The sequence below is a fragment of the Balaenoptera acutorostrata genome, chromosome 4 (assembly GCF_949987535.1).
Source record: "Balaenoptera acutorostrata chromosome 4, mBalAcu1.1, whole genome shotgun sequence".
Lineage (NCBI taxonomy): Eukaryota > Metazoa > Chordata > Mammalia > Artiodactyla > Balaenopteridae > Balaenoptera > Balaenoptera acutorostrata.
Window position 1 is genome coordinate 92,406,189 of NC_080067.1, and position 11,856 is coordinate 92,418,044.

The 11,856-nt window shown below is 35.9% G+C and overlaps 1 protein-coding gene across 1 annotated transcript in view; it reads left to right on the forward strand.

Annotated features, from left to right (window-relative positions):
- SLC9C1 (solute carrier family 9 member C1) overlaps window positions 1–11,856 on the forward strand; it is a 97,041-nt gene that overhangs the window by 67,830 nt on the left and 17,355 nt on the right. Inside the window, 8 exon segments of the mRNA XM_057544936.1 lie at window positions 1,429–1,617; window positions 2,682–2,831; window positions 4,507–4,558; window positions 5,785–5,933; window positions 7,995–8,120; window positions 9,259–9,357; window positions 9,886–9,981; window positions 9,984–10,059. Coding sequence (XP_057400919.1) covers window positions 1,429–1,617; window positions 2,682–2,831; window positions 4,507–4,558; window positions 5,785–5,933; window positions 7,995–8,120; window positions 9,259–9,357; window positions 9,886–9,981; window positions 9,984–10,059 — 937 coding nt within the window.

Genomic DNA, 11,856 nt, shown 5'->3' on the forward strand with positions numbered 1-11,856 from the left:
CCTTATATTTAACAAACCCCTCTTCCTTTGAAGGCTACACTATCCTTTCATACCAAGCTCTTCCTCTCCTGTGGCTGTATTCTATTGACCTCCGAAAAACTCCTTCATGTTTCTGAATACTTGGTATCTGGATAAAGTCTTACTGTTTATACCAGTTCTTTCAAGTTCCTAAGAGAATGATCTAACCTATACTCTGTTTCAGTAAGAAGGAAATGAGACATCTACAGTAGCTGAATGGTGCCTTGAGCAGGACCTCACAAGACCAGGATCTGGTCTTCTGCTCCCTAGATTCAGACACTGAATTTCCTCAGCCCTGCCAAATGTGAGCAGACTCAAGGGAAATGACTCTCTACCATTAAACACACAACAGTCTGTTTACAAACAAGCATGACAATTTCTTAATTTGTAATCGAGCTTACGCTTTCCCTGGCGTAAATATGTCTGTCTCCTACAGTCTCTGAATCATAGTGAGTAGGGAGATCAGGCTGCTAAAAAAGACAAATTAATCAAAATTACAAATCAGTATCTTAAGTATTATGATAGAGACATACACAGGGTGCTATGGGAAAAAACGGGAGTTCCTTACACAGAATAGCAGGTTCAGAGAAGGAAGGCTATTAAGGAAAGGAGATGCTTGAGTTGAATTCTGAATAATGAATAAGAGTCAAAGTAGAGAGTGAGTATGTGACTGGACAACAAGAACAAGGGAAAACTTAGAAGCAACAATGTGACACATACAAGGAACGTTATTCCTAATGACAGGAGCTTAGGGATGGGTTGGTCAGGATGGAGATTGGAGAGATGTTAAATCTGTGTGGAGGATATGGAAAATGAGACAGGAGACACAGACATGAATTAAATAATAAAGGGCCTCATGGGTCAGGCTATCTCAACCACTTCCCTGGCGTCAACTACCATTCATAGGCTAATGATTCCCAAACTCATGTTTCCAGCTCAGATTTTATTCTGAGCCTCAGATCATATAGACAACTGATGACTGGATCTCTGCAATAAAATACTGTGCAAACATCTCAAACAGCATATTCAAAACAAATGTATCATCTCTAAACCTACTCTTGCTTCAAAATTCCCCTGGAAACCTAATTTCCCAGGCTGGATTCCACAATCATTTTTGACCGCTCCTACTCTCTTAGTTATAGTAGGTTTTCAATAAATTTTTTTTTAATAAATAAAGAATGAATTAATAAGTTAGTAGGTATTTTGAACATTTTCTCTCTTGGAGTAGATGTTTCAATATTTTAACCATTTAATTTCAAGTTGATATGATCACTTACTAGTATTTTAGACAAGTAGAATCTTAAGGTAGATCAGAGAAAAACCTAACTAGTAATGTTTCAGTTATTATGGAAAATGGTGTAGTAAAAGCAAAAACAAATAAGAAAATACAATTTCTTTTTAAATCAACAGATAGCAGCAATGAAGAAGGAATATTTTTTACATGCCTGGAATCTATTTGAGTTAACAATTACGTTAATTGGCATCGTAGATGTAATGCTTATTGAGACAAATTCCATTAATTATTATACTTTTGATTTGACTCAAACAATGGTCTTTATAAAAGTTGTTCGATTTCTTCGCATTCTACGAATTTTGAAGGTAAAGGACTATTAAATCATGCAGTTTCAAACTTCTGACTGCTTCATGAAATATGGACTAAAATCAGTTTACTAGTTTTATGGTTTCCACTTTCTGTTGGGCTAATGTTTATATTTTAGATCCCTTTGACAAATTAAGTTTTATAACAGATTATATTATGAATATCCAAGTTATATTAGAAATTTGTTTAGCACATGAAAGTACAGAAATACTCATCACAGCTTCTCCTTTGAATAGAGAGCACATGAAAACTCCAAAGTAATGTTTATTCTTATGAATACCTGAAATAAATGATGGAAATCAACAAAACAAACCATGTAGCAACAAAGCAAATAGTATACATTCATACAAATTAAGAAACCAAAAAATACACATTTTGTGTTATATAAACTCATAATATTATAAAATCACAACATCAAAAATGACCTTTGACTGTCTAATTAATGTCTTCCTATAACAAGTATAATGAGTAGTTATTTATTTCTATATGAGTGTGGAGATTATGGAGCACGGACAAGAAAACTTAGGGATTAGCCAACTCTGCTGAAGTTAGGAGACTGTACAAGGGTGACAGATAACCTGGGGACTTAAACCCTCAGCAAAGAAACAACGAGAAGTTAATTGTGGGGTCAAACAGGGAGTATAGTTGTGGTGAACTCTCGCTCAAATGAACCATCTAGTGAAAAGTTTAGTGGGAGGTTTAGCAGGTAAAAGTGACAGTACTTTATAGACAGTCATTTTATGGCCTAAGCCCAGAGGATTAATCACATTGTTTTCCAAGAATTTAAACCAGTTGAAAATAGCATGCAATTTTCTCTAAGGGAAATAAGTAAAGAATGAAGTCTTAACTTCACAGAGACATCTAATATTATTAGTTATGGGGAAATAGCTCTAGCCATGAAATTATAGAGATACTATGAATAAAATAACCAAGAATCTTGACAAGTTACTATAGTTACCATTGAGAACATGTCATTTTTTATTAATACCTATTTTAAACTAACCAACATAAAATCAACTATAATTTGTACAATTTATATTACATAGTGGTCCTGTTTTTTTAGCTCATAACACCAAAGTTGCTGCAGATATTAGATAAAAGGATGAGTCATCAGCTGTCCTTTAAGTATGCTATACTAAAAGGATATATCCAAGGTGAAGCAGACATAATGACTATAATTGATAAGATTGCAAGTTCTAAACAGGTTAAACAGGTGAGGAAAACTTTAAATACTAAGAAAATGGTTTATTTCCCTCACCCCTCAGTTTCCCTCACCCATCATGTCTTCTGTCTATATATATGACCTTTGACTCCTGGTTTACTAAGAAATGTCTGTAAAAACTGAAACCGATCAACATTTAGATTACTCAAAAGTCTCCTTACTGAAGTGTCTATGCCATATTAACAAGTTATGAGGCTCTTGGAGCACATTTTTTGTCCTTGTGGAGCTGTCATGAAACCCGTGTGCAACGGTCAGCTTTTCTCAATGCAAGTTACAGGATCTGTCAGGCTACAGATGCATTAAATAGGAAATATTGGAGGACGATAAGTGATGGCAGGGTTGAGCCAACAGACCTTCCTCATAATTCCCAAAGGCTCCTTCTATTTCTCTATATCCCTGATTTTCCCACAATAAATAATGAAAGAAGTAAAGGATGGGGATATGGCAAATGGAAAGACATACCAATAACTTACTTAGAGGGAAACCACATCTAATTCTCTCATTATACAGATGAGAAAAATGAAGCCAAGAGAGGTTAAATGATTATGCCCAAAGTCACACACATAGCTAATAAACAGCAAAAAGAATGCTAGGGCCTAAGTTCTAGACCTTATTTTTCATTTTCTCAATTAGGCAGATTATATGTCCCCACAAATTTGCCAGCTATGTGGAATTAAACAGTCACCTTTCAAGATAATTTAGAACATTTGAATGCTGTATTCTATATGCTATATGCCCAAAGCTTTGTAGTTGAGAACATTGAACGCTCAATATGTAGTTGAACACAAAGAGCTGTATCTTTTCTCTCTTCACCACCTGTAACTATAAAACTATTTTGCTGAATTTTGTTACCTTTTATAACCACTCATATTGAGGATACACAGTAGAAAATACAGACGGACTTGAATCTCTAAGATATTGGCCAGTTTCAGTCCTCATTTCTCCTCCCACATAGTTTGGTTAAAACTTCTATCTCATTTAAGGTTGAAAGCCACACCTGTTTCCCAAATTTGGAGGCTCTCAAAAATTGAATGGGAGAGTACCTAGCATGCCTGCATTTTTCAGAGTCAATAGTATCCAAAAGTAAGTTACTTTAAGAAAAAATATACGACTTACCTTTAGGCTTCTCAAAATTAGCCTAGGTAATGCCGTTTCTTATCCTCTCCACCACTCTTGCTGGAGTAAAATAAAATTCATTGCACAAAATTCAAATCTAATTCCTGGAAAGTTCCCCATCGTATTTTTCTTTAAAGTTATTTTTTAATTCATTTTATTTTTTTATTTTTGGCTGCGTTGGGTCTTCATTGCTGCGGGCAGGCTTTCCCTAGTTGCAGTGAGTGGGGGCTACTCTTCGTTGCAGTGCGCAGGCTTCTCATTGCAGTGGCTTCTTTTGTTGTGGAGCACGGGCTCTTGGCACACGGGCTTCAGTAGTTGTGGCACGCGGGCTCAGTAGTTGTGGAGCATGGGTTTAATTGCTCCACGGCATGTGGGATCTTCCCAGACCAGGGCTCGAACCCATGTCCCCGGCATTGGCAGGCGGATTCTTAACCATTGCTCCACCAGGGAAGCCCTAAAGTTATTAATTTAGGTTAAAAATTCATCAGTTGCTAATGTAAAGACATTTTATAACAGTTTTGTTTCCCAAAACATTTCTTTTGTTCTGTAGATGTTATTAAGGAGGGTAACGAAGAATACAGGACACGCTATGAAAGAGCTAGGTAGGTACCTCTCACCTTAAAGATCTAGCATGACCATCTCTTATCATCATTTCTTCAGAGAGGTAATGGTTTTGATAACTAAACTGATCTTTGAGGAGACCTACTTACTATCAATAATAAAGTGAATAACTTCAACAATCAACATGATCGTATCTTTGGCTGGATGAGAATAGTGTAATATTACCCCTCCACATTTGTTCTCTCTGCCTTATACCACAATGAAGGCCTTTTAATTTCTGTTTAAAGAAAACACATTCGCATGCCATGGTTATGCATGTCTTTATCACCTTATAAATTCTATTTTCTTCCAAACATACCTTCCTGAGCAACACAAGGAAAGAAACTATTTTTTCCTCCATTTGCCACAGAGTTGCCATCTGAGGATTTAGGCTTTAAAACGAGTTGAAATCGGAACAGAGCCTCACAGATTGCTGATGTGACTGCTAGGAGGCTCAGTGCCCAAACATGACAACAGCCTGTTCTCTGAATCACGCCAGTTCATGGTCCTAGTGCAGCACAAATCCTGGGAGTGAGACAGACACATCCCTATAGCACAGTGTTTATGTGTATGGAGAAGAAGGGGGTTTGGTACCAGATGGTGGACAACAAAAGAACACAGCAAGCCTGGGAATGAGGCCAAGCATGAGAGATCTTGCATGGCAGATAGTTGTCAAGCCAGACAAGAGGTCATGACCAAGAAAAAGTCCTAAGTGGATGAAACTCTCATAGGCATCCAGGAATCCACATCAGACAGGCAGGAGAACATAGATAAATGAGTCATCTAGATGCCCAGGCAGGACGGGTGGAAATGACCCAGGAGGAGTGAGAGGACTTGATCAGAAACCATATTTAAGAACACAGTCTGTAGTCAGAAATCTTCATTCAAACAGAATAAAAAATTGGGTCATAACTCCAGACCTAGAGCCCAGGAGAGCCTCTCAGTGTCCAGCATAGGTGCTTCAGTATAATTTTGATCCTAGGACTAGGGCTGCCTGTCCTTCATGGGCTTAGACACAGGTATGGGCTGCCGACAAGAAAATGTCAGGCAGAATTCTGCAACTACTGGTGAATTTTGATTGATTGTAGAGGCCTCTTCAGGGAGAGATGCATTTCCCTGTGATGAGGGTTATACTCCATGGGTTTAAAGAAGAAGTATTAGCTTACTGTCCACATGAAATATTTAAGGAATGTCCTATTTCATCTGAAAATATTTTGTTATTTTTCAGGCTACTTAGAGTATGACCACCCAGAAATCGCTGTCACTATGAAAACAAAGGAGGAGATTAATGTCATGCTCAGTTTGGCTAGAGAAATTGTTAAAGTTTTCAGGTTAAAAGGAATTCTTCATAAAACTGAAGGTTTTGAAATTAATAAGGTATGGTAGAATATTTTCAAACCAAATATACTTACTTGATATATAGTCATTTATGATCTTCAAACCTACTTTTGGCTCTTTCCAATATAGGCCATTCTTGCAATATAAATATATAACTTAAAACAGTTGTCTGAAGAAAAGCACCTACCAGAGAGAGTTTCCTTCCTGCAATTCTATTGGTCAACTTCCCTTTCCTTTCTTGCCATAGTGAGGGACAACCTCTTTCTATGCTTTACACCCAGACTAAAGGTATAATGAAACTATTCCTCATCCTAGGCTAGACTGGGTATCAATATGTTCCTGGGAGTTACCTGTGACACTGAAACAACTTTTTCCGTAAAAACTATGATTTATAAGAGCACTCAATTATAGGGTAAGCATTAATTACATTTCCTTTCTCTAAGTTATTTAAATGGTACCGTGACATGTAAAAAGTTAGAGAGGGTCCCAACTCATTCTGTAAGTATAAAGTTTATTCCCGAAGTCGGGAATAGTATAAGGGGAAAAAAGCTATTATACTTGTGAATACATATATAAAACTTTTTAACATAATAGAAGCTAGTTGAATCTGGCGTAATACACTATGACTAAGAAGGTTTTGTCTCCCAAAATAGCTATATAACTCATTTATTAAGAGATCAAAGAAGAAAAGTCATTTGATAAAATCCAACTCTCATTCAGAATGTTCAAAGGCTAATAAAAGAAGTAACATCCTTAACTGGATAAAAAGTATCTATTAAAAATCTGAAGCAAACATTGTATTAGATGGCAAAACATTTAGAATTATTCCCATTAAAGTCAGGAAAAAAGAAGAACAGTATCATTCCAAGTAGTGAATGCTGTGCTTGTAAGTCTTAGCCAGATCAAGAAGAAAAATAAAAGGAACTTGAGAGATGGAGGTTTTGGAAAAAGGATAAAACTGTTATTGCTTATTGATTGTTTAATCTAAAACCCTAGAGAATTAACTTAAAATTGATAATATAGGATCAATAAAGTAATTCAATAGGGTTTCCAGAAACAAGATCAACTTTCAAAATTATTCTGCAACTAAAGAAAATGTGGAAAAATATTGTATTCACAATAGCAATTAAAAACTCTAAATCCTTAAGAATGAACCTAAGGTAAAATATGTATAACACCACGTGGCAAGAACTAAAAGGCATAAAAAAAAAAAAGTCTCCTTGAAAACAGGACCATGGAAATTATAGCATCTGAGGAATAGAAAGTAAAAGATTGAAGAAAAGTGAGCAGAGTCTAAGGGACCTGTGAGATACCATCAAGTGGACCAACAGATGCAATGTAGATGTCCCAAGAAAACAAGAGAGAGAGAAAGGAACAGACAGGAAATTTAAAGAAATATTGGCTGAAAAGATAAAGCTCAAAACCAGACAAAGCTAAACTATGGTAATAGAAAAAGAGTGATTAATTTGGGGTAGAAGTAATGACTAGAAGAGAACATAAGGGAGGATTCTAGGGTTCAATAAATGTTTTATTTTTTAATCTGGGTGCTGGTTACGCAGATATTTTCATGTGGTAAATGTTCTTTGAGTGGACATTTATGATTTGTGCACTTTTTGCATATGTGCTATACTTCGGTAAAAGATTTACTTTTTTTTTCTTAGTTTCTGCTTTATAACAAAGTGAATCAGCTATACATGTACATATATCCCCAGATCTCCTCCCTCTTGAGTCTCCCTCCCATCCTCCCTATCCCACCCCTCTAGGTGGTCACAAAGCACCAACCTGATCTCCCTGCGCTATGCGGCTGCTTCCCACTAGCTATCTATTTTACATTTGGTAGCTGAGACGAAGTGAGAGAGTGGCATGGACATATAAGATTTACTTTTAAAAGTAACCTATGACTTCAGAATAATGATAACATAGAAAAATGATATAACAGGAGAGAGGTTGAAGGTTTCCATAGAAGAACAAAAATGTCAGAAGAAAAAAAAAAAAATGTCAGAAGAGCAAGAAAAGGAAATAGTATAAAACCATAATTGTTTTAAACATTCTGTGAACACCAGTTTTGTTCATCTCCTTTCTTAACTTTTGTGGTTTTAGTTAATAATGGCCAGAAAAAGAGAGATACTTGATCTTCAACCTATGTACAAACCTCTTACTGTTGACGAAGCACTCTGTCATATTCCATGGCTGGATAAAGACCAAGACCATATAAGCTTTATTCAGGTAATATTTGTATTTGCTAGTAATAGTATCTCTAATGTATCAGCAAATGATATTTTAAAAAGTAAAGATTTAACCATGATACTCTTCAGTTTTAAATTATCTAAATGTCATTGATTACCAGTAGGATAAAATCAAAATCTCTTTGAATGACATGCAAAGTTCTCCCACAGTCTGCCTCCTGCTTACCTCTCCATCTTTACTTTCTGTTACCCATGTGTAATATACCCCATACTCTATTTATACTGAACCACTCATGGTACCCCAAGAACTTTATACTGTTCTTTTATTCCATTCCTCTGTGAGGGCTATTTACTTATCTTGAAATGCTCTTTGCTTTCATTTTTTTCCCCCCAAACCTCCTCTGCTTATTGCTTCTCTGGAAACCCCCACCAAAGGTACTCTGAAAAGCAGGCTTTAGAGTCAAATACCCCACCAGTAGAAGAACATCCTATGGTCCATCCAGAGTTTGGAGGACCAAAGGAATCACCACTGTAACTATATACCTTTATTATAGCATCATTACATTACATTACAATTATTATCTTTACATCTCTCTCCCCTACTATAATTTTTACCTCATCCAGCTTTTGAATACTCAACTCCTACCATGTAGCATCTCACATAGCGGGTGTTCAATAAGTGTTTGTGGGATGAACAAATAAAGAGATTTAACCTGTTCTATTAACATCTTTTTCTATATCAAATAAGTACAAAGACAAATTATATTTTTTTCACCTGCTTAAAATATTTTGAATGAATGAATTTTTTTTATTACTTCATCAGCTGTTTAGAGCATGAGTATGTATAAGACACACATGTGCCATTAGCTTGCATCTGTCCTATTTTTCATCCAAATGAAATATTTTCATCCTTCTACTAGATTCTTATTCCTAGATTAGATTGTTTTCTAATCTATGTATGAACACCCCATCTGAAATTACATATACCTGTGAATATCCACCTTCTTCTCTTTGTTAGCCATAATTCCTATTTTCTCTTATAAATTTATTACTAACACAAAATCTCAGATATTTTTGAGTAACATTTACTTTAAAAATGTACAACTTTTAAAAAAATGTAAACTTCAATCACCACTAAAATATTATTTATAGCTTATGTATTTGGTGATATTTTTTAGGAAAGATCCAGAATTGTAACATTTGATTGTGGAAATGATATATTTGAAGAGGGTGATGAGCCCCAAGGAATTTATGTAATTATTTCAGGCATGGTAAAGGTAAGGCAGAGACATTTATAAATGCACTTGTGAGCACTAGTTAAAAAGTTACATAATAGAGAATAAATAGCTTTCAATGTTAAGAACTCTATTATTCCTTTTTTTGGACAGCAGCTGTTATCCAAACGACAATTTTCTTCCTCAGACACAATGATAATACCAGCCATCACCTTTAAGCCATACGTTCCTATAGATAACAAAAAACCTCAAAGGATCAGCATTAAGATGGAAAATTATAATATAAATTGTTATTTATCTTATGTTTGAGTTGGGCTTTTAGGCCATTCTAAGACAGGTATAGGTTGGGTGAGTAGGTGAGATCAGAAAGATCAGAGTATTTAAAAATGCTTTTTTTCCAAGTCATTGCTAATTTAATAAATTCACTTGAAAAGTTATGAGTGATACATGTTGTCAAACAATATATAAATATTAAAATTGTTAAAACCAAAGGGGGAAAAAGCCATAAATTAAATAGTTTTGGTAAATTAACTGGCATATGTATTTTTTTTCTTTCTTGTTCCTGAACAGCTTCAAAGATCAAAGCCAGGTTTGGGAATTGACCAAATAATCTGGGAGTCAGAGGAGAAAGATTACCAAATAACTTACACAGACTTTGTGATCAGTGGGGGCAAATAATAGGAGAGCTAAACTGCTTGACTAATGAACCCATGAAATATTCCGCCACCTGCAAAACTGTAGTGGGAGGGTCAGAAAAACATCATCTTATGTCTTACTGTTGTACCTTGTTAAATATCTAGTACAAAATTTAAGGTTATTTTTGTACTTGTATATGTTTACAGTCTAGTGACAATTTTTTTAAAATGGGATGATAAAGAAATAACACTTGTTATAAAATTTTATGAACACAGTATAATGTCCTAACAAAATGGGTTTGTAAAAGTTAACCTACCATATTGAAACAGGATTTAACCAGAAAAACTGGTTATAGAGATCTCTCATGGGAAAACTAGACGGGATATTTTAACCTATCAATACCATAATTTGGAGGTAAGGAAGGGAAAAAGTCAAAGAGCTGGGATTTATTACTAGAAAAGTTGAGCAAAGTGGATGGAAGTTTCCTGACACACAGTTGAGGACGAAATCCTCAAAGCAGCAGGACTCCCCACTGGCCTAATGGTGAACTCAGAAAGAATAATGATGTAAACAATTGAACCCCCAAAATATATAAAAAACCCATAAGTTGATAATGACACCTATTTTTTTATTCCAAAAATGTTGTTAAGATATCAACTTATGTCTCTGAAAATAGATTGCTTCTTTTTTTTTTTAAAGGACAGTCTTTTATTATTATGTTTTTACTTTTTTTTTTTTGGCCATGCTACGCAGCTTGAGGGATCTTAGTTCCCCAACCAGGGATCAAACCCAGGCCCCTGGCAGTGGAAGCCCGGAATCCTAACCACTGGGACCACCAGGAAATTCTGTATTGCTTCTTTTAAAAAGAAAAAATGAAACATTTATCCTGCCTTTCCTCTATGAACTCTTTCAAGGAAGCTAAGAAGAAAAAAAAAATGATGAAAAATTCTTCTGTGTAGAAGAATTCCAGCTAACAAATGTAGAATGACAGAATTAGAATATCTCCATTTGCCAGCCTTAATGAAGTAATAAACCTATGCAACAATCACCAATTGATGCTAAAACTACTAAGCAGAATGTTAATGGCATGGTTAATTTTATAATGAAAAACCAGGGTCACACCACCTAAGGATAATCTTAGCATCACTAAAGTAATGACTACTGGGGCATCACATACTTCATGATCTGATGCAACAGAAGGACTAGCACCATGGAGTCTTCTGCACAAGAAAAGAGAAAACCTGAAGCGTCTAAATCCAACCAGTTTACAGAAATGCAGGAAGGAGAGAAACAAGTTAACTGACACCAGGAGAGAATAATTAGATAAACCTAGAATGTGGAAGGTCCTACAGGCCAAATGACCTGTTTCTTTTTTTTTTTTTTCAACAAATCAAAGGAATAAAAAGGGAGAGGAGGAGGGAAGAAGGCAAGGGAAAATTTTTAAAGTCTCTTTCATTCAGCAATGCATATTAGAATATTTACAAGTGAAATTACATGATACCGGGCATTCACATAAAAAATACTCTAGCCGGGCTTCCCTGGTGGCGCAGTGGTTGAGAATCTGCCTGCCAATGCAGGGAACATCGGGTTCGAGCCCTGGTCTGGGAAGATCCCACATGCCGGCGGAGCAACTGGGCCCGTGAGCCACAATTACTGAGCCTGCGCGTCTGGAGCCTGTGCTCCGCAACAAGAGAGGCCACGACAGTGAGAGCCCCGCGCACTGCGATGAAGAGTGGCCCCCGCCTGCCACAACTAGAGAAAGCCCTCGCACAGAAACGAAGACCCAACACAGCCAAAAAAAAAAAAAAAAAAAAAATACTCTAGCCTTTTGCTTCTGGATATAATGAAGTTACCGAGAACATGGTAGCATACTCACCATAAATAACCATGGAACTTGACAAAATA